The sequence below is a fragment of the Ranitomeya variabilis genome, chromosome 1 (genome assembly GCF_051348905.1).
Source record: "Ranitomeya variabilis isolate aRanVar5 chromosome 1, aRanVar5.hap1, whole genome shotgun sequence".
Classification (NCBI taxonomy): domain Eukaryota; kingdom Metazoa; phylum Chordata; class Amphibia; order Anura; family Dendrobatidae; genus Ranitomeya; species Ranitomeya variabilis.
Genome location: NC_135232.1, coordinates 7,250,929 through 7,274,412, shown reverse-complemented (window position 1 = coordinate 7,274,412; position 23,484 = coordinate 7,250,929). Strand labels below are relative to the sequence as shown.

Below are 23,484 nucleotides of genomic sequence, written 5' to 3'. Positions count from 1 at the left end.
TTGTCCAGCTTGCATATTATCTGTTTCCTGACCTTGCTGGAAGCTCTAGGGTGGCTGGTGTTCTTCCCCCGGGCCGTTAGACGGTTCGGGGGTTCTTGAATCTCCAGCGTGGATTTTGATAGGGTTTTTGTTGACCATATAAGTTATCTTACTACATTCTGCTATTAGTAAAGTGGGCCTCTCTTTGCTAAAATCTAGTTCATCTCTGTGTTTGTCATTTCCTCTTACCTCACCGTTATTATTTGTGGGGGGCTACTATCCTACTTTTGGGGTCTATTCTCTGGAGGCAAGAGAGGTCTTTGTTTTCCTCTTCTAGGGGTAGTTAGTCCTCCGGCTGGCGCGAGACATCTAGCGACCAACGTAGGCATGTTCCCCGGCTACTGCTAGTGTTGGCGTTAGGAGTAGATATATGGTCAACCCAGTTACCACTGCCCTATGAGCTGGATTTTTGTACGTCGCAGACTTACTTGTTTCTCTGAGACCCTCGCCATTGGGGTCATAACACTTCTCTTGTGCTGTTCCTTTACTTTGTCCTCAATCTGTGGTGACCACCTCTGGTCCTTCTCCTGCACTCCTCTTCCTCCTTATCCTCATCTGTGGTGACCACCTCTGGTCCTTCTCTTGTGCTGCTCTTCCTCCTTATCCTCTTCTGTGGTGACCACCTCTGGTCCTTCTCTTGTGCTGCTCTTCCTCCTTATCCTCATCTGTGGTGACCACCTCTGGTCCTTCTCTTGTGCTGCTCTTCCTCCTGATCCTAATCTGTGGTGACCACCTCTGGGCCTTCTCTTGTGCTGCTCTTCCTCCTTATCCTCATCTGTGGTGACTACCTCTGGGTCTTCTCCTGCACTGCTCTTCCTCCTTATCCTCATCTGTGGTGACCACCTCTGGTCCTTCTCTTGCGCTGCTCTTCCTCCTTATCCTCATCTGTGGTGACCACCTCTGGTCCTTCTCTTGTGCTGCTCTTCCTCCTTATCCTCATCTGTGGTGACCACCTCTGGTCCTTCTCTTGTGCTGCTCTTCCTCCTTATCCTCATCTGTGGTGACCACCTCTGGTCCTTCTCTTGTGCTGCTCTTCCTCCTTATCCTCATCTGTGGTGACCACCTCTGGTCCTTCTCTTGTGCTGCTCTTCCTCCTTATCCTCATCTGTGGTGACCACCTCTGGTCCTTCTCTTGTGCTGCTCTTCCTTCTTATCCTCATCTGTGGTGACCACCTCTGGTCCTTCTCTTGTGCTGCTCTTCCTCCTTATCCTCATCTGTGGTGACCACCTCTGGTCCTTCTCTTGTGCTGCTCTTCCTCCTTGTCCTCATCTGTGGTGACCACCTCTGGTCCTTCTCTTGTGCTGCTCTTCCTCCTTATCCTCATCTGTGGTGACCACCTCTGGTCCTTCTCTTGTGCTGCTCTTCCTCCTTATCCTCATCTGTGGTGACCACCTCTGGGCCTTCTCTTGTGCTGCTCTTCCTCCTTATCCTCATCTGTGGTGACCACCTCTGGTCCTTCTCTTGTGCTGCTCTTCCTCCTTATCCTCATCTGGGGTGACCACCTCTGGTCCTTCTCTTGTGCTGCTCTTCCTCCTTATCCTCATCTGTGGTGACCACCTCTGGTCCTTCTCTTGTGCTGCTCTTCCTCCTTATCCTCATATGTGGTGACCACCTCTGGTCCTTCCCTTGTGCTGCTCTTCCTCCTTATCCTCATCTGTGGTGACCACCTCTGGTCCTTCTCTTGTGCTGCTCTTCCTCCTTATCCTCATCTGTGGTGACCACCTCTGGTCCTTCTCTTGTGCTGCTCTTCCTCCTTATCCTCATCTGTGCTGACCACCTCTGGTCCTTCTCTTGTGCTGCTCTTCCTCCTTATCCTCATCTGTGGTGACCACCTCTGGTCCTTCTCTTGTGCTGCTCTTCCTCCTTATCCTCATCTGTGGTGACTACCTCTGGGTCTTCTCCTGCACTGCTCTTCCTCCTTATCCTCATCTGTGGTGACCACCTCTGGTCCTTCTCTTGTGCTGCTCTTCCTCCTTATCCTCATCTGTGGTGACCACCTCTGGTCCTTCTCTTGTGCTGCTCTTCCTCCTTATCCTCATCTGTGGTGACCACCTCTGGTCCTTCTCTTGTGCTGCTCTTCCTCCTTATCCTCATCTGTGGTGACCACCTCTGGTCCTTCTCTTGTGCTGCTCTTCCTCCTTATCCTCATCTGTGGTGACCACCTCTGGTCCTTCTCTTGTGCTGCTCTTCCTCCTTATCCTCATCTGTGGTGACCACCTCTGGTCCTTCTCTTGTGCTGCTCTTCCTCCTTATCCTCATCTGTGGTGACCACCTCTGGTCCTTCTCTTGTGCTGCTCTTCCTCCTTGTCCTCATCTGTGGTGACCACCTCTGGTCCTTCTCTTGTGCTGCTCTTCCTCCTTATCCTCATCTGTGGTGACCACCTCTGGTCCTTCTCTTGTGCTGCTCTTCCTCCTTATCCTCATCTGTGGTGACCACCTCTGGGCCTTCTCTTGTGCTGCTCTTCCTCCTTATCCTCATCTGTGGTGACCACCTCTGGTCCTTCTCTTGTGCTGCTCTTCCTCCTTATCCTCATCTGGGGTGACCACCTCTGGTCCTTCTCTTGTGCTGCTCTTCCTCCTTATCCTCATCTGTGGTGACCACCTCTGGTCCTTCTCTTGTGCTGCTCTTCCTCCTTATCCTCATATGTGGTGACCACCTCTGGTCCTTCCCTTGTGCTGCTCTTCCTCCTTATCCTCATCTGTGGTGACCACCTCTGGTCCTTCTCTTGTGCTGCTCTTCCTCCTTATCCTCATCTGTGGTGACCACCTCTGGTCCTTCTCTTGTGCTGCTCTTCCTCCTTATCCTCATCTGTGCTGACCACCTCTGGTCCTTCTCTTGTGCTGCTCTTCCTCCTTATCCTCATCTGTGGTGACCACCTCTGGTCCTTCTCTTGTGCTGCTCTTCCTCCTTATCCTCATCTGTGGTGACTACCTCTGGGTCTTCTCCTGCACTGCTCTTCCTCCTTATCCTCATCTGTGGTGACCACCTCTGGTCCTTCTCTTGTGCTGCTCTTCCTCCTTATCCTCATCTGTGGTGACCACCTCTGGTCCTTCTCTTGTGCTGCTCTTCCTCCTTATCCTCATCTGTGGTGACCACCTCTGGTCCTTCTCTTGTGCTGCTCTTCCTCCTTATCCTCATCTGTGGTGACCACCTCTGGGCCTTCTCTTGTGCTGCTCTTCCTCCTTATCCTCATCTGTGGTGACCACCTCTGGTCCTTCTCTTGTGCTGCTCTTCCTCCTTATCCTCATCTGTGGTGACCACCTCTGGTCCTTCTCTTGTGCTGCTCTTCCTCCTTATCCTCATCTGTGGTGACCACCTCTGGTCCTTCTCTTGTGCTGCTCTTCCTCCTTGTCCTCATCTGTGGTGACCACCTCTGGTCCTTCTCTTGTGCTGCTCCTTTTCTTTGTCCTCAATCTGTGGTGACCACCTCTGGTCCTTCTCTTGTGCTGCTCTTCCTCCTTATCCTCATCTGTGGTGACCACCTCTGAGCCTTCTGTGCTGCGTTTCCTTTTTGGAAGGATCTGCCTTGTTCTCAAGCTTTTTCTGTCCTCCTGTTTATATTTTAACATTGTATCTGATTCAGTGCAAAAAAGATAAAAGAGATATGTAGACAGCAGTCATCACCTCACATGATTTTTGTTTATTTAAACAAAAACAATAACTTGCCACAAAAGGAGATTAATAACATTTAAGAAGCATAATATTGGCTATAATACAACAACCAGCCTGGTCTATGTAAAGACCTGGTGTACCCATCCTGTGATTCCCAACTGGCAATGCTGTAGTATACATCCATGATATAACGGTAAATTACAACGCCAGAAGCGCAGTAGATATTATACAAAGGGCATAGTGCAGTTATCTCCCCATACAGTATACAGTGATCCCAGTACATGACCTTCTCTGGTAGAACATATGTTATATATACGTGGGACAGACCCATCTGCACAGAACGCGCCATCAATAGTACTGGAAAATGCCATCATTTCACCATAAAGTGTAGTGTACGAGTATCATCACACATACAGGAGCTTCTCACAAAATTAGAATATCATCAAAAAGTGAATTTCAGTTCTTCAATACAAAAAGTAAAACTCCTACATTATATACACTAGTGGCCAAAATAGTGGATACACTTGACGTGTTTAATAATTTTCAAGGCTTCTGGAACTTTCGGCCATCTTACTTGCTTGATTATGTAATTATATTTACAGCCAAAGCACACAATCTGTTACTAAAGATATCGGGAGACTTGGTTTTGATATTTTGTCGGACATTTTTATCATTTTGACAAGAAATACTGGACTTCGTTCTCTGTGAGTAAAATTCATAAATGTTTAGTTATATGTGAACTTTTCTTTATGTCCGCATTAAATTAAAAATAGTTTTTTAAAGCTCCAGTCATCACTTGATCCGTTCAGTATAGGTCCTACAGGCTTTAATTTCTTTACAAACTATTGAGAATTTTTATCTCTTGTATTTTATTAATATTTAAATTAATTTTTTTTAACTGAATTATTATAAATGTCTATTTTGAGCTCACGAACTCCTGAATAATTGTGGGTTTTTTAAGATTTTATTCATGCCAGCCACAAAGAGGTTTGATTGGTCTCCTAAAAAGAGAGCTATGGCTATTGTTTTGAGGAAGGAAGGATACACTTTCAGAGAAATTGCTGGAAAGATGGGTGGTGGAGTCACTGCTTCTGGAGGGCAAAAGCTGTGTTCACGATTTGCTGATAGTATCAGTATCAAAACGAAGAGTGGAAGAGGAAGGAAAAAGGCAACAAGTCCAAAACCAGACATAAGAATTGTTAGGTTAGCCTTGCAAAACAGAAGAGCATCAGCCAAGGAACTCAACCAGTTCTTGCACGATGGAGGAGTTTTGGTGTCGGAGAGAAGAGTACGCCTCTGATTACTTGATGCCGGTCTCAAAACACGACGACTAAATATAATACACCGCACACTCTAAGTATTTAACTTGTGAAAAATTTGAGATTTATTGAGGTGCTATAGACATATCATTCAACAATGCGAAATGCGACCAGAAGTCAAACTGACAACGTTTCGACTCGTCCCGAGTCTTTATCAAAAAGGTCGCTGGAAAGAACAGAACCAGTGTAAGTAACCATACATAAAATATATACATATTTTGCATACATAATAATAGCACATAACAACCCAGAAGAGAGAAAAGGGAGAACAATATATACAAATATACACATAAGACATAGCATAACACAGGTATTTAATCCTGTCTTCGGTAAGAAAGATCCCCATCCTAGAGGTGAGGGTGTCAATCTGCGTGGTTTGGAAGTGATTTCATATAGTTCAGAGGACGGAGAGTTCGAGAAGAGACCGAAGTGACGTTTACCTTAGCAAGGTGAATAGTAGTATAGCAAAACTAGTATCCTCGTGGTATAAAGAATATCTATAAAGGATAAAAGGTGTTAGTAAGGACCGTACATGAGAAGCAGAACTGTTCTAGAATATAGAGAGGATTTTACCTTACAAAATGATATAAATAATAGGCAGGTGGCCTTTCCTATTGGTACCGCAGGTGTAGTCTGTTAGGGATACATGAAATAGGAATGTGTAGTGGAGCCAGACACATGGGAGGGCATATTAGAGTGATGGTAACCTACAACTCGTTTTTACCTTATAAAGTTGGTGAGAAGTACGTTTGTAGCTCAAGAAATGCAGTATATCTGTTGTGCCATGAAGCAAGTCCTGTACAGGATGTACATAATTAGGATATATATGAGTGACCATAGCTTGTAGCAAGTGTGATAAACAGTACTATATAGTATTACCTGGTAGGCTCTATGAGAAACTTAGCCTCGTGTGGTGTATGGATCGCAGGTAGGTCCAACGTATCGTTGGTATTGCCTGTCATATATGTACCAGGTTAGAATGTATACGAATAATAAAGAAGTGTTGGACAGAGAACGGCCATGTGGGATATTACCTAGAACCGCTGGTGGTATAAGGCTGTTTATGGAATTCCACTGGTTATATCAGTAGGTGGGTGACAGCAGCTACACAAAAGTGGAAACAGGGGACCTGTGCAGGCATAAAGGTATGGGTCAGGTGAAATATGTATAAAGCACTAGTGCTTCGAAAGAGGCGTTAGAAAATAATACCTGCATAGGTGAGGTTCCACACTGGCTGTATGCGGTAATTGCATAGACGGCAAAAAGAACCGTGGGTAGGAGACCTCTAAGGGGAAATGCATTATGTGAGCCAGTAATATACATGATATAGAATGCCCCGGTCATGTGTGACATGGAACCGAGGGCTGTCCTTGCATTGGTGGGTCAGGGCATTACCTTGAGGTGCTGTGTTGTAAGCGGCGCTCCTGCGCCTTGCTGTGACGGCCGGTGCCGTGTGACGTCTCTGTCCCTGTATTTAAGAGCGGCGGGACCCGCGGTACCGGAAGTGCGTCATCCGGCACCGGAAGTCCCGCCGTCTGGTAGTAGCGGTCATGTGCGCATGCGCGGGCGTTGTTAAGGGGATCTAGCAGTGTGTATTTAGCCGCTGCGCCTGCGCCTGCGCTGCTAAAAGGCCAGCAGAATAAAGTATTAGTGAAGTGCCCAAACAAACTACAAGTGCGGTCCTGGATAATTGGTGCAGCTACAAGGGACTGTTCCCTCTAAATGTATGGTGACTTGGTTTGGATTAGAACATTTAGATAAATGGAAGGGGAATAGACTAAAGGCAGGTCCAAAGCTAGGGAGAATTACTATAGATATGGAAAAATGGCAATCAATAATGGTATATGAGAAAAAATAATAAAAATAAAAATAAAGATAAAAATAAAATAGAAACAATTAAGAGAACGGAAAAGAGAAAAAAGAAAAAAGAAAAAGGGGAAAAAATTGAAATTGAAATAAATTATGAATGAAATAAATAACATAAAAAAATGACATAAAAAATGAGTGAGCAATAAATAAAATGGAACAAAAATAGAACACCACGATAGGAATAAAATATACACCCATAGGGAAAAAGAGTCAAAACTAAAATAAAAAGTAAACAATAAATGGAAAAATGAAAAAATAAAAGTAAAAATAAGGAATAAAAATAAGAGAATACGGTATAAAAAATGAAAGAAAAAGTAAAGACAAGAGGTTAGGAATGAGGAAAATAGCTTCCTTAGGGGGAAAGAGGGTAGTCATACCAATTGTGAATAGACAAACGACAACGGTCAGCGGGTCTATAGAAAGAGAAAAGAAGACATATCAGTATCATCATTATGGCAACCAGTCAATTTCCCTATTTAGGCCCTTAGGTGCTAGCGTGTCGAGCGTGTAAATCCAGTATGTCTCTCTGGATCGGAGTAGTTTGATGTGGTCACCCCCCCGTCGCGGTCTGGGTACCTGTTCTATTACTTGGAACTTTAGTTGCGCTACCGTGTGTCTAGCAGCTGCAAAGTGTGCCGGTAGGGCACAGAGAGAGAGAATGTTAGTCTAAGAAGAGGTTTCACAGGTACCCATTCACATGGAGACGTTTATTCTCAACGAGGAAAGGAAAGCGTAGGACCTGGTATACGAGAGATGCCGTAAAGTGGCTACCAGGTACACATAAAATTGGCCATTTTTATGCGCTAAACGCTCTCATTTTTCATATTTCTAGTGCAGTAATGCAGTTCAGTTTTCATGTTTCATGTTTGCATGTTTCAGCGCTGCAGTGTGCTGCCTTATTTACTTGACTGTGTATGAGTTGGTGACTCTAGGTTCAGCACCTGTTCACACTTAGTCTATGTTTGGATGTGATGGTCAGTTTTTTGAAAAGTATTCTTTATCCTTCTGACTGAGCACTCCGCCTCTTAGCCACAGGTGTTTTAATTGCAGCAGGTCCAGTACCCCTCCACAGAGAGAGAGAATCTTAGTCTAAGAAGAGGTTTCACAGGTACCCATTCACATGGAGACGTTTATTCTCAGCGAGGAAAGGAAAGCGTAGGACCTGGTATACGAGAGATGCCGTAAAGTGGCTACCAGGGACACATAAAATTGGCCATTTTTATGCGCTAAACGCTCTCATTTCTCATATTTCTAGTGCAGTAATGCAGTAATGCAGTTCAGTTTCCATGTTTCATGTTTGCATGTTTCAGCTCTGCAGTGTGCTGCCTTATTTACTTGACTGTGTATAAGTTGGTGACTCTAGGTTCAGCACCTGTTCACACTTAGTCTATGTTTGGATGTGACGGTCAGTTTTTTTAAATGTATTCTTTAGCCTTCTGACTGAGCACTCCGCCTCTTAGCCACAGGTGTTTTAATCGCAACAGGTCCATTACCCCTCAACAGAGAGAGAGAATGTGTTACGAAGTGACTAACCCGGTATAACACGACCCAACAGTAGGTCTGTCACCAACAGCACAACACACAAGGGAACACCAGGTACACAATTACAACGGTGGGCCCTGACGGTAGGGACTGGGGGAATGGGCACCTCCTGCACTGGCCTGCAGATGTGCCCTGATCTTGCTACCGTCCCTATATGGGTTCTTTCAACCCATCGCCGACCAGGATACCTAGTCCCTCACTTGCCCTGCACCTATCCCTAAGTAGGGAACTGGCAGATGAGAGCACTGGTCCCACCGCTGCACTAATACAACACGGGGTAAGGAAATACAGACAAGGTAAAGGTAAACAACACTTAGCCTAATGCTGCAAGGCACAGCACAGCAGGAAGAAACACCAGATTCACTGGACACAGCAGTAGAGCAACAGTTCCCAGCAAGCTCCTTCTCCCAGCTTGGTCGCTTTAGAATGAACTAACACCGACAGTCAGCTGATGAACCAGGTGACTATTTAAAGGATGGAGGGAGTGGTCACCACAAGTATCAGCTGACCCAGCAGCAATGCAATAACACCAGCGGCCACCGGGGGAGAAAACTGCATTAACCCTCGATGACCAGAAAGGAAAAAAGGTTTTAAACTGAGGCAAACCAGATCTGCCACAAATCCAAAATTGGATCGTGACAGAATGTTAGTCTAAGAAGAGGTTTCACAGGTACCCATTCACATGGAGACGTTTATTCTCAGCGAGGAAAGCGTAGGACCTGGTATACGACAGATGCCGTAAAGTGGCTACCAGGAACCCATAAAATTGGCCATTTTTATGCGCTAAACGCTCTAATTTTTCATATTTCTAGTGCAGTAATACAGTTCAGTTTTCATGTTTCATGTTTGCATGTTTCAGCGCTGCAGTGTGCTGCCTTATTTACTTGACTGTGTATGAGTTGGTGACTCTAGGTTCAGCACCTGTTCACACTTAGTCTATGTTTGGATGTGATGGTCAGTTTTTTGAAATGTATTCTTTAGCCTTCTGACTGAGCACTCCGCCTCCTAGTCACAGGTGTTTTAATCGCAACAGGTCCATTACCCCTCCACAGAGAGAGAGAATGTTAGTCTAAGAAGAGGTTTCACAGGTACCCATTCACATGGAGACGTTTATTCTCAGCGAGGAAAGGAAAGCGTAGGACCTGGTAAACGAGAGATGCCGTAAAGTGGCTACCAGGGACACATAAAATTGGCCATTTTTATGCGCTAAACGCTCTCATTTTTCATATTTTTAGTGCAGTAATGCAGTTCAGTTTTCATGTTTCATGTTTGCATGTTTCAGCGCTGCAGTGTGCTGCCTTATTTACTTGACTGTGTATGAGTTGGTGACTCTAGGTTCAGCACCTGTTCACACTTAGTCTATGTTTGGATGTGATGGTCAGTTTTTTGAAATGTCTTCCAGAGTGTATGACGGCGGCAAGGGAACATCCTGAGATTGTTATGATATGGGGCTGTATGTTCTGGCAGGGAATTGGGAGAATGCAGGTACTTGAGGGAACTGTAAATGCTCCAAACTACATTCATGATGTCCTTGAACCAAAGCTCATCCAATCAATTTGTGACCTTGGTGAGGAACAAGCCGAAATTATTTTTCAACAGGATGGAGCACCATGTCACACTGCAAGGCAAAGTCTAAAATGGTTTGAAAGCTAACAAATTTCTGGGCTCTCATGGCCAGGAAACAGTCCTGATCTGAACCCTATCGAACATCTGTGGTCAAAATTAAAGCGATTGGTTTCTACTAACCGACCGAGCAACAAACAGGCAGTGATTGCAGCTGTTATCAGTTCCTGGTGCCAGGTTATAACCACAGAGATCCTGAGAAGTCTTGTTGAATAAATGTCAAGCAGGTGCAAAGTGGTTATCGATGCTAAAGGATACCCGACACACTACTAAAGAAAGAACACATAGGGATAGCAGGAAATTAACAGATTAGAAATTTCAGCCATTCCACTGTTCTTATAGAAGTAATGAGATATTTTGAATTATGTTTAACCAAAAAAGCGGCCAAAAAAAGTATACTGCTCTATCACAACATCAATACAATTTTACCCCAAAACGAACAGCGTGAATCACTGAGCAAAAATTTCATCAAATATGATAACTTTAATAATAAATATTTTAAATAACACTAGATGGTAGCCCGATTCGAACTCATCGGTATTCTAGAATATGTATGTAGTTTATTTAAGAAGATTTTAGAATAATGCATTGAATACAGCGGATTCGGCCGGCCGCCACCAATTAGCGAAGCGTGGTTCAAATCCCGTGCCAATTCGTGGCTGGACTGCACCAATCGCTGATTGTTCGCGGCCGGCCATGCAGTATGATAACAGGCCACGTAGTATATAGCACAGCCACATAGTATATAGCACAGCTCACGGAATATATAACACAGCCCACGGAGTATACAGCACAGCCACGTAGTATATAGCACAGCCCACGTAGCATATAACACAGCTCACATAGTATATAACAGCCCACGCACGCAGTATATAACACAGCCCACGTAGTGTATAACCCAGGCCACGTAGTGTATAACATAGGCCACATAGTGTATAACACAGGCCACGTAGTATATTGCACAGACCACGTAGTACATTGCACAGCCCACGTAGTACATTGCACAGCCCACGTAGTATATTGCACAGCCCATGCAGTACATTGCACAGCCCACGTAGTATATTGCACAGCCCACATAGCATATAGCAGCCCACACAGTATATTGCACAGCCCACATATTATATTGCACAGCCTGTTATGATCCTAAGTGGCTTAGGATCACAAATCTGACCAGCTAAGTAGATGAACATAGGACGAGCTCTGGGGATGTGGTAACTGGACTGACCGCAATCCTGATCCTATCCAACACACACTAAAGGTAGCCGTGGAACGTGCCTAGAAAAATCCTAGACGTCTCTTCACAGCCTGAGAAACTATCTACCCCTAGAGAGAAAGCAAAGACCTCACTTGCCTCAGAGAAATAACCCCAAAGATATAGAAAGCCCCCCACAAATAATAACCGTGAGGTAAGGGGAAAATACAAACGTAGAAATGAAACAGGTTTAGCAAAATGAGGCCCGCTAACACTAGATAGCAGAAGATAGCGAGGAAGCTGTGCGGTCAGTACAAAACCCTATACAAAAATATCCACGCAGAGAATGCAAGAACCCCCACACCAACTAACGATGTGAGGGTAGAAACTCTGGACCCCAGAGCTACCAGCAAGCAAGGAAATCACATATTAGCAAGCTGGACAGAACTCATCATATACTAAGAAACATATTGAACACTGATGAGCAAAAAATGAACAAACAGAAACTTAGCTTCTCTTGGAGAGACTGATAACGAATGTAGTCAGAAGAGATCAGAACAGCACTGAGTACATCGACAGCAGGCAACAAATGAAGGTCCAGGTGAGTTAAATAGGAAACCTAACTAGCAGGTGACGAGGCAGCTGATCCCAGCCACAGACCCGCAGAAAGACAAAAGAGCCACCAGAGGGAGCCCAAAGATACAACTCACACAGTACCACTTGTGACCACAAGAGGGAGCCGGAGAACAGAGTTCACAACAGTACCCCCCCCCTTGAGGAGGGGTCACCGAACCCTCATCAGAGCCCCCAGGGCGGTCAGGACGAGCCACATGGAAGGCACGAACCAAATCGGCCGCATGGACATCGGAGGCGACAACCCAGGAATTGTCCTCCTGACCATAGCCCTTCCACTTAACCAAGTACTGAAGCCTCCGTCTTGAAATACGAGAATCCAAGATCTTCTCCACCACGTACTCCAATTCTCCGTCAACCAACACCGGAGCAGGAGGATCCACAGAAGGAACCACAGGCACCACATACCTCCGCAACAATGACCGATGGAACACATTATGAATGACAAACGATGCTGGGAGGTCCAAACGAAATGACACAGGGTTGAGGATTTCCAAAATCTTATAAGGACCGATGAAACGAGGCTTGAACTTAGGAGAGGAGACCTTCATAGGAACATAACGAGAAGACAACCATACCAAATCCCCAACACAGAGTCGGGGACCCACACAGCGACGGTGGTTGGCAAAGCGCTGAGCCTTCTCTTGTGACAACTTCAAATTGTCCACCACATGGTTCCAAATCTGCTGCAACCTATCCACCACAGAATCCACCCCAGGACAGTCAGGAGGCTCCACCTGACCCGAGGAAAAATGAGGATGAAAACCAGAATTACAAAAAAAAGGCGAAACCAAAGTAGCAGAACTAGCCCGATTATTAAGGGCAAACTCGGCCAATGGTAAAAAAGTCACCCAGTCATCCTGATCAGCAGAAACAAAACATCTTAAATAAGTTTCCAAAGTCTGATTAGTTCGCTCGGTTTGGCCATTCGTCTGAGGATGGAAGGCTGACGAAAAAGACAAATCAATGCCCTTCTTAGCACAAAAGGACCGCCAAAATCTGGACACAAACTGGGATCCTCTGTCAGACACAATGTTTTCAGAGATGCCGTGCAAACGAACCACATTCTGAAAAAAGAGCGGAACCAAAACGGAGTAGGAAGGCAACTTAGGCAAGGGCACCAAATGGACCATCTTAGAAAAACGATCACACACCACCCAGATGACAGACATTCTCTGAGAGACTGGAAGATCCGAAATAAAATCCATGGAAATATGCGTCCAAGGCCTCTTCGGAACTGGCAAAGGCAAAAGCAATCCACTGGCACGAGAACAGCAAGGCTTAGCCCGAGCACAAATCCCACAGGACTGCACAAAGGAACGCACATCCCGCGACAAGGAAGGCCACCAGAAGGACCTAGCCACCAAATCTCTGGTGCCAAAAATCCCAGGATGACCCGCCAACACCGAAGAATGAACCTTGGAAATAACTCTGCTGGTCCATCTATCTGGGACAAACAGTCTCTCTGGTGGACAACGGTCAGGTCTATCCACCTGAAATTCCTGTAACACCCATCGCAAATCTGGGGAAATGGCAGACAAAATCACCCCCTCTCTAAGGACACCAGCCGGCTCTGAAACTCCCGGAGAGTCAGGCACAAAACTCCTAGAAAGAGCATCAGCCTTCACGTTCTTCGAACCAGGAAGGTACGAGACCACGAAATCGAAACGGGAGAAAAACAACGACCAACGAGCCTGTCTAGGATTCAACCGTTTGGCCGACTCGAGATAAATCAAATTTTTGTGATCAGTCAAGACCACCACACGATGCTTAGCTCCCTCTAGCCAATGTCGCCACTCCTCAAATGCCCACTTCATAGCCAACAACTCCCGATTACCAACATCATAATTCCGCTCGGCAGGCGAAAATTTTCTTGAAAAGAAAGCACATGGCTTCATCACAGAGCCATCCGAGCTTCTCTGTGACAAAACAGCCCCTGCTCCAATCTCAGAAGCATCAACCTCGACCTGGAAGGGAAGAGAGACATCTGGCTGACGCAAGACTGGAGCCGAAGAAAACCGGCGCTTCAGCTCCTGAAAGGCCTCCACGGCCGCAGGAGACCAGTTAGTCACATCAGAACCCTTTTTGGTAAAATCCGTCAAAGGCTTAACCACACCAGAAAAATTAGCGATGAAGCGACGATAAAAATTAGCAAAACCCAAGAACTTCTGAAGACTCTTAACCGATGTAGGTTATCAATCATGAATAGCCTGGACCTTGACTGGGTCCATCTCAATATTAGAAGGAGAAAAAATAAAGCCGAAAAAGGAAACCTTCAGGACTCCGAAGAGACATTTAGAACCCTTCACAAATAAGGCATTGGCACGCAGTACTTGAAATACCATCCTAACCTGTTTTACATGGGACTGCCAATCATCAGAAAAGACCAAAATATCATCCAGATACACAATCATAAATTTATCCAGATATTCTCGGAAGATGTTGTGCATAAAGGACTGAAAGACAGAAGGAGCGTTAGAAAGTCCAAAAGGCATCACCAAGTACTCAAAATGGCCTTCGGGCGTATTAAATGCTGTTTTCCATTCATCGCCCTGCTTTATACGCACAAGATTATACGCACCACGAAGATCTATCTTGGTGAACCAACTAGACCCCCTAATCCGAGCAAACAGATCAGACAACAATGGCAAAGGGTACTGAAATTTGACCGTGATTTTATTTAGAAGGCGATAATCTATACAGGGTCTCAAAGAACCATCCTTCTTGGCCACAAAAAAGAACCCCGCACCAAGAGGGGACAAGGACGGGCGAATATGTCCCTTCTCCAAAGACTCCTTTACATAACTCCGCATAGCAGCATGTTCTGGCACAGACAAGTTAAACAGTCGTCCCTTAGGGAACTTACTACCAGGAATCAAATTTATAGCACAAACACAATCCCTATCAGGAGGTAGGGCACTGGACCTGGGCTCATCAAATACATCCTGGTAGTCCGACAAAAACTCAGGGACTTCAGAGGGCGTAGAGGAAGCAATTGATACCAAAGGAGCATCGCCATGACTTCCCTGGCAACCCCAACTTGACACAGACATTGCTTTCCAATCCAGGACTGGATTATGAGCCTGCAGCCATGGCAGACCCAACACGACCACATCATGTAAATTATGTAGCACAAGAAAGCGAATCACCTCCTGATGTGCAGGAGTCATACACATGGTCACCGGAGTCCAGTATTGAGGTTTATTTTTAGCCAATGGTGTAGTGTCAATTCCCTTCAATGGAATAGGGAACTGCAAAGGCTCTAAAACAAAACCACAGCGCCTGGCAAATGATACATCCATCAGATTCAGGGCGGCACCTGAGTCTACAAAAGCCATAACAGAGTAGGATGACAGAGAGCAAATCAAAGTAACAGACAAAATGAATTTAGGCTGTACAGTACCAATGGTGACAGATTTAGCGATCTTTTTTGTGCGCTTAGAGCATGCTGAGATAACATGAGCAGAATCACCACAGTAAAAGCACAACCCATTCTGACGTCTATGGTTTTGCCGTTCAATTCTGGTCAGAATCCTGTCACATTGCATAGACTCAGGTTTCTGTTCAGAAAACACCGCCAGATGGTGCGCAGGTTTTCGCTCCCGCAAACGCCGATCAATTTGAATGGCCAAAGCCATTGACTCATTCAGACCCGCAGGCGTGGGGAACCCCACCATAACATTCTTAAGGGCTTCGGAAAGACCCTTTCTGAAAATTGCTGCCAGGGCACACTCATTCCATTGAGTAAGCACTGACCATTTCCTAAATTTCTGACAATAAACCTCTGCTTCATCCTGACCCTGAGAAAGGGTCAGCAAAGCCTTTTCTGCCTGGTCCTCAAGATTAGGTTCCTCATAAAGCAATCCAAGCACCAGAAAAAATGCATCCACATTCAGCAATGCAGGATCTCCTGGCGCCAGGGAGAATGCCCAATCCTGAGGGTCAACACGTAACAAAGAAATAATAATTTTAACTTGCATAGCAGGATTACCAGAGGAACGAGGTCTCAAAGAAAGGAATAACTTGCAATTATTCTTAAAATTCAAAAACCTAGATCTATCTCCAGAAAACATCTCAGGAATAGGTAATTTAGGCTCTGACATAGGACTGTGAATAACATAATCCTGAATGCTTTGCACTCTTGCAGTAAGCTGATCCACACTAGAAGTCAAACTCTGAATATCCATGTCTGCAGCTGAATTCTGAGCCACCCTGAGATCAAGGGGAGGAGAGAAGCTAGACAAACTGCAGCAGAGGAAAAAAAAAACACTCAGGACTTCTCTTATCCCGCTTCTGCGATGCATTTAACACTTTAGGGCGTGCTGTACTGTTATGATCCTTAGTGGCTTAGGATCACAAATCTGACCAGCTAAGTGGACGAACATAGGACGAGCTCTGGGGATGTGGTAACTGGACTGACCGCAATCCTGATCCTATCCAACACACACTAAAGGTAGCCGTGGAACGTGCCTAGAAAAATCCTAGATGTCTCATCACAGCCTGAGAAACTATCTACCCCTAGAGAGAAAGCAAAGACCTCACTTGCCTCAGAGAAATAACCCCAAAGATATAGAAAGCCCCCCACAAATAATAACGGTGAGGTAAGGGGAAAATACAAACGTAGAAATGAAACAGGTTTAGCAAAATGAGGCCCGCTAACACTAGATAGCAGAAGATAGCGAGGAAGCTGTGCGGTCAGTACAAAACCCTATACAAAAATATCCACGCAGAGAATGCAAGAACCCCCACACCAACTAACGATGTGAGGGTAGAAACTCTGGACCCCAGAGCTACCAGCAAGCGAGGAAATCACATATTAGCAAGCTGGACAGAACTCATCATATACTAAGAAACATATTGAACACTGATGAGCAAAAAATGAACAAACAGAAACTTAGCTTCTCTTGGAGAGACTGATAATGAATGTAGTCAGAAGAGATCAGAACAGCACTGAATACATCGACAGCAGGCAACAAATGAAGGTCCAGGTGAGTTAAATAGGAAACCTAACTAGCAGGTGACGAGGCAGCTGATCCCAGCCACAGACCCGCAGAATGACAAAAGAGCCACCAGAGGGAGCCCAAAGATACAACTCACACAGTACCACTTGTGACCACAAGAGGGAGCCCGAGAACAGAGTTCACAACAACAGCCCACGTATTATATTGCACAACCCACGTAGTACATTGCACAACCACGCAGTATATTGCACAGCCCACGTAGCATATAGCAGCCCATGTAGTATATTGCACAGCCCACGTATTATATTGCCCAGCCACGTAGTATATTGCCCAGCCACGTAGTACATTGCCCAGCCACGTAGTATATTGCCCAGCCACGTAGTACATTGCCCAGCCACGTAGTATTTTGCCCAGCCACGTAGTATATTGCCCAGCCACGCAGTACATTGCCCAGCCACATAGTATATTGCCCAGTCACGTAGTATATTGGCCAGCCACGTAGTATATTGCCCAGCCACGTAGTATATTGCCCAGTCACGTAGTATATTGCCCAGCCACGTAGTATATAGCACAGCCACATAGTATATAGCACAGCCCATGGAGTATATAGCACAGCCACGTAGTATATAACACAGCCCACGGAGTATATAGCTCAGCCACGCAGCCCACAGAGTGTATAACAGCCCACATAGCATATAACACAGACACGTAGTTTATAACAGACCACGTAGCATATAACACAGCTCACGTAGTATATAACAGTCCACGCACACAGTATATAACACAGCTCACATAGTGTATAACACAGCCCACGTACTGTATAACACAGGCCACGTAGTGTATAACACAGGCCACGTAGAATATTGCACAGCCCACGTAGTATATTGCACAGCCCACATAGTATATTGCACAGCCCACGTAGTACATTGCACAGCCCACGTGGTATATTGCACAGCCCACGTAGTATATTGCACAGCCCACGTAGCACATTGCACAGCCCACGTAGTACATTGCACAGCCCACGTAGTATATTGCTCAGCCCACGCAGTACATTGCTCAGCCCACGTAGTATATTGCACAGCCCACGTAGTATATAGCAGCCCACATAGTATATTGCACAGCCCACGTATTATATTGCACAGCCCACGTATTATATTGCACAGCCCACGTAGTACATTGCACAGCCACGCAGTATATTGCACAGCCCACGTAGTATATAGCAGCCCACGTAGTACCGGTATATTGCACAGCCCACGTATTATATTGCACAGCCCACGTAGTATATTGCACAGCCCATGTACTATATTGCACAGCCACATAATATATTGCACAGCCCACGTAGTATATTGCCCAGCCACGTAGTATATTGCACAGCCCACATAGTACATTGCACAGCCCACGTAGTATATTGAACAGCCCACGTAGTATATTGCACAGCCCACGCAGTACATTGCACAGCCCACGTAGTATATTGCACAGCCCACATTGTATATTGCACAGCCCACATTGTATATTGCACAGCCCACATATTATATTGCACAGCCCACGTATTATATTGCACAGCCACGTAGTACATTTCCCAGCCACGTAGTACATTGTCCAGCCATGTAGTATATTGCCCAGCCATGTAGTATATTGCCCAGCCACGTAGTACATTGCCCAGCCACATAGTACATTGCCCAGCCACGTAGTATATTGCCCAGTCATGTAGTATATTGCCCAGCCACGTAGTATATTGGCCAGCCACGTAGTATATTGCCCAGTCATGTAGTATATTGCCCAGCCACGTAGTATATTGGCCAGCCACGTAGTATATTGCCCAGCCACGTAGTATATTGGTCAGCCACGTAGTATATTGCCCAGCCACATAGTATATTGCCCAGTCATGTAGTATATTGCCCAGCCACGTAGTATATTGGCCAGCCACGTAGTATATTGCCCAGCCACGTAGTATATTGCCCAGCCACGTAGTATATTGCCCAGTCACGTAGTATATTGGCCAGCCACGTAGTATATTGGCCAGCCACGTAGTATATTGCCCAGTCACGTAGTATATTGCCCAGCCATGTAGTACGAGTGTCAGCGAGTTTTTGGAAATAATAAACTAGTTAAAACATAACTTTTACTATATTCTCTTTAAAAAGATGCAGCCACGCAGTATATTGCACAGTGACGGAGTATATTGCCCAGTCACGTAGTATATTGCCCAGTCACGTAGTATATTGCCCAGCCACGTAGTTTATTGCCCAGCCACGTAGTATATTGCCTAGTCACGTAGTATATTGCCCAGTCACGTAGTATATTGCACAGCGACGGAGTATACAGCACAGAGCCACGTAGTATACAGACTTAAAATAAAAAATAAATATATACTCACCTTCCGAAGGCCCATTGAAGTCCTGTCCCTGTGTGCAGTGCACACGGCAGCTTCCGGTCCCAGGGTTGGTATGAGCGCAGGACCTGTGATGATGTCGCGGTCACATGACCGTGACGTCATGGCAGGTCCTTCTCGCATATCATCCTTGCCACCGGAACCTGCAGCTTGCATAGAGCGGTCACCGGAGCGTCGTGAGGAGCGTGAAAGGCGGCGGATGGTGAGTATAGCAGGTTTTTTGTTTTTTTATTATTTTTAATATGACATATTTTTACTATTGATGCCGCATAGGCAGCAACAATAGTAAATAGTTGGGGACACACAGGGTTAATAGCAGCGGTAACGGAGTGCGTTACACCGCGGCCTGTTACCGCTGCCATTAACCCTGTGTGAGCGGTGACTGGAGGGGAGTATGGAGCGGGTGCCGGGCACTGACTGCAGGGGAGGGGCTAGTCAGACTGTGCCCATCGCTGATTGGTTGTGGCAGCCATGACAGGCAGCGACGCAGGATTTCTGTGACAGAAGTTGAGGACAGAAAGACGGAAGTACCCCTTAGACAATTATATATATACTAGACTGCGGCCCGATTCTAACGCATCGGGTATTCTAGAATATGCATGTCCCCGTAGTATATGGACAATGATGATTCCATAATTTGCGACAGACTGTGCCCGTCGCTGATTGGTCGAGGCAACCTTTATGACATCATCGTTGCCATGGCAACCATTATGACATCTACGTCGATACTGTGCTCGTCGCTGATTGGTCGAGGCCTGGCGGCCTCGACCAATCAGAGACGTGGGATTTCCATTATGACATCATCGTCGCCATGCTGTGCCCGTCTCTGATTGGTCGAGGCCGCCAGGCCAGGATTTCCAGGACAGACAGACAGAAAGACAGACAGAAAGACAGACAGACAGACAGACAGACAGACGGAAAAACCCTTAGACAATTATATATATAGATATAGATGATCCTTAAAATACATACAATGAATAGTAATAACAAGGGTAGTGACACCTAAGTGCCACGCTTAGTAAGGTTAGAATACAAGTATAGATGAGCAGAGAATGCCCATCCAATGTAAATCAAGTATATAGATGCAAATAGCAGGGCTAACAATAATAATAATGAGGTTTAAAAGGCAGAAACGTGGCACATACAGAAATGCCAGTGCAAAAAGAAATTATCAAATCAGTATGATATAATGTAAGCCAGTTTGAGCCAAATCCTGTACAAAGACCATTATCCCTAGCTAAAAAAACAACAGCACTAAATCATATGTGCATAAGAATGGAATGGAATATGGAGGACAATAATTAAATCATAGCCATAATACTGACCTAGGAACCAGGTGTAGGAGAGAAGCCCCGACGCGCGTTTCACTGTAAATGCTTTCTCGGGGGGGGGGGGGGGGTGTAACATTTTTTTCTAAGTAGAGATGTTCTAATCTAGCTTAGACTACTAGTGACATTATTGCTATAAACACTTTGTATGATTGCATGCTAAAAGCTTTAAAAAATGACAAAAATTTGAAGTATAGAGTCATTACAAACAGAGTGATCTATTTCATGTGTTTATTTCTGTTAATGTTGATGATTATGGCTTGCAGTCAATGAAAACCAAAAGTCATTATCTCAGTAAATTAGAATAATTAACAATAATCACCTGTAAAAGCTTCCTAAGTGTTTATAAAGGTCCATCAGTCTGTTTCAGTAGCTCCACAATCATGGGGAAGACTGCTGACCTGACAGATGTTCAGAAGGCGTCATTGACACACTCCACAAGGATGGGAAGCCACAAAAGGTCATTGGTAAAGAAGCTGGCTGTTCGCACAGTGCTGTATCCAAGAACATTAATGAAAAGAGGAGTGGAAGGAAAAAGTGTTGTAGAAAAAGGTGCACAAGCAACCGGGATAACCGCAGCCTTGAAAGGATTGTTAAGAAAAAATCATTCAATAATATGGGGGAGATTGACAAGAAGTGGACTGCTGCTGGAGTCATTGTTCCAAGAGCCTCCACACACAGACGTCTCCAGGACATGGGCTACAAGTGTCACATTCCTTGTGTCCGGCCACTAATGACCAATAGACAACGACAGAAGTGTCTTACCTGGGCCAAGGAGAAGAAGAACTGGACTGTTGTCAGTGGTCCAAGGTGTTGTTTTCAGATGAAAGTAAATTTTGCATTTATTGTGGAAATCAAAGTCCCAGAGTCTGGAGGAAGAGTGGAGAGGCCACAATCCAAGCTGCTGGAGGTCTAGTGTGAAGTCTCCACAATCAGTGATGGTTTGGGGAGCCATGTCATCTGCTGGTGTAGGTCCACTGTGTTTTATCAAGACCAAAGTCAGCGCAGCCGTCTACCAGGACATTTTAGAGCACTTCATGCTTTTCTTCTGCCGACAAGATTTTTGGAGATGGAAATGTCATTCTCCAGCAGGACTTGGCCCCTGTCCACACTGCCAAAAGTACCAATACCTGGTGTAAAAACAACAGTATAACTGAGCTTGATTGGCAGCAAACTCGCCTGACCTTAACCCCATAGAGAATCTATGGAATATTGTCAAGAGGAAGATGAGACACCAGACCCAACAATGCAGACGAGCTGAAGGCTGCTATCAAAGCAACCTGGGCTTCCATAACCCCTCAGCAGTGCCACAGGCTGATCGCCTCCATGCCACGCCGCATTGGTGCAGTAATTGATGCCCAAGGATCCCGACCAAGTATTGAGTGCATTTACTGAACAGACATTTCAGTAGGACAACATTTCAGATTTTACAATCATTTCTCAAGCTGGTGTTATAAAGTATTCTAATTTACTGAGATAATGACTTTTGGGTTTTCATTGGCTGTAAGCCATAATCATCAACATTAACAGAAATAAACACTTGGAATAGATCACTCTGTGTGTAATGACTCTATAATAATGGAGATTCACTTTTTGTATTGAAGAACTGAAATAAATTCACTTTTTGATGACATTCTAATTTTGTGAGAAGCATCTGTATGTTATTCATTAAAAAGAACTATACTCATTTCATGTACGGTAATTTCCAGATAAATATACTAGACCGGCATGACCAATGTATTTTTCAAAAAGATATCATATTAGAAAGCCATGAGAAATGCCACATAGGAATATTCCCCCACTCGTATCGCCGCCAACAATGCGGCTTCATCAGGGGCAGGAAGAGTATATATATACAGTATATATATTTATATAATATGTTGTCTACATGTCTCTTTTTTTCTTTTCTGTCCTTATGCTATAATTGATGTGCAGCAGTTGATCCCCCACTGATATAGGTGGTGCCACTAAAATACGATATCTAGTTAAGATTGTATCTGGTTGTAGCCATCAGTGTATGCTGGGTCTTATTGTGCAGCGCTGCAGACTATGTGTGCACTATATAAGTATAGCCCTATATAACACCGGTCTCCTCACTATTGTATTATACAGAAGCTGGTGAAGACCACAAAACAGGAATTCTGGATTGGGCTAATAAGTCGTGGCACTAACCACAATGGAGAATGGACGGGAAAATGGGACGATGAGAGCATCGAGTAAGTGACACATGTGTCCAATGTACATCATGGTCCCTCAGTAATGACCACTTGGTCCTAAAGATGGCTGCTGCCCCCACCATGTGTGACTGCTGTATGATAGTCCTACTGGTGTACAGTGGATATACTGGACCAGTGTTATCTATAGAGACCACTAGGGTTGAGCGACTTTTACTTTTTTGGAGTCGAGTCGGGTTTTGCGAAACCCGACTATCTCAAAAGTCGAGTCGAGTGCAATCAGCCGATTATCGCGAAAAGTGGGGGATCGACCGAAACACGAAACCCAATTCAAGTCAATGGGGAAGCATAGTCGGCAGTGAGTGGAGGACAGGAAAACACCTACAGTGCCCATTTTAATGGCAAAAACATCCATTCTTGTTTCTGAAGCTTGTCAATCTTAATTAACTTTATAATAATAGTTAGGCATTGGAAATTGGGGGTCATTTGGCTAAAGTTGTGGGGGGTAGGGCTGGTTCAAGTTTTTAGTGGGCCCAGGAAACGTGGACTACATCACGGTGGTGGAGCAGGAAGAGGTAAGTATTTCCACTTTGCAAGTGCTGTGATCCTGAGCAAGCAGGGGGGGCCCACTCGTTCGCATTGGCACTGGCACAGGGCCCCTTAAAGTACGGTGGTGTGTATGCACGGCGGGGGCGCCTCCCACCGGCAGCGACACTTCTGCTTACTCTGAGGGGCCCTGTGCCTGTGACGTCGCCAATGAGTATGCCCCCCCACCTGATGAAGGAACCTGCACTTTCA

The 23,484-nt window shown here is 45.2% G+C and overlaps 1 protein-coding gene across 1 annotated transcript in view; it reads left to right on the top strand.

Moving 5' to 3' along the window:
• Window positions 1-22,732, top strand: part of LOC143781443 (C-type lectin domain family 2 member D-like) — a 214,294-nt gene extending 191,562 nt beyond the window's left edge. Inside the window, exon 7 of the mRNA XM_077268088.1 lies at window positions 22,625-22,732. Coding sequence (XP_077124203.1) covers window positions 22,625-22,732 — 108 coding nt within the window. The remainder of the gene's footprint in view (window positions 1-22,624) is intronic.
• Window positions 22,733-23,484: the final 752 nt, after the last annotated feature.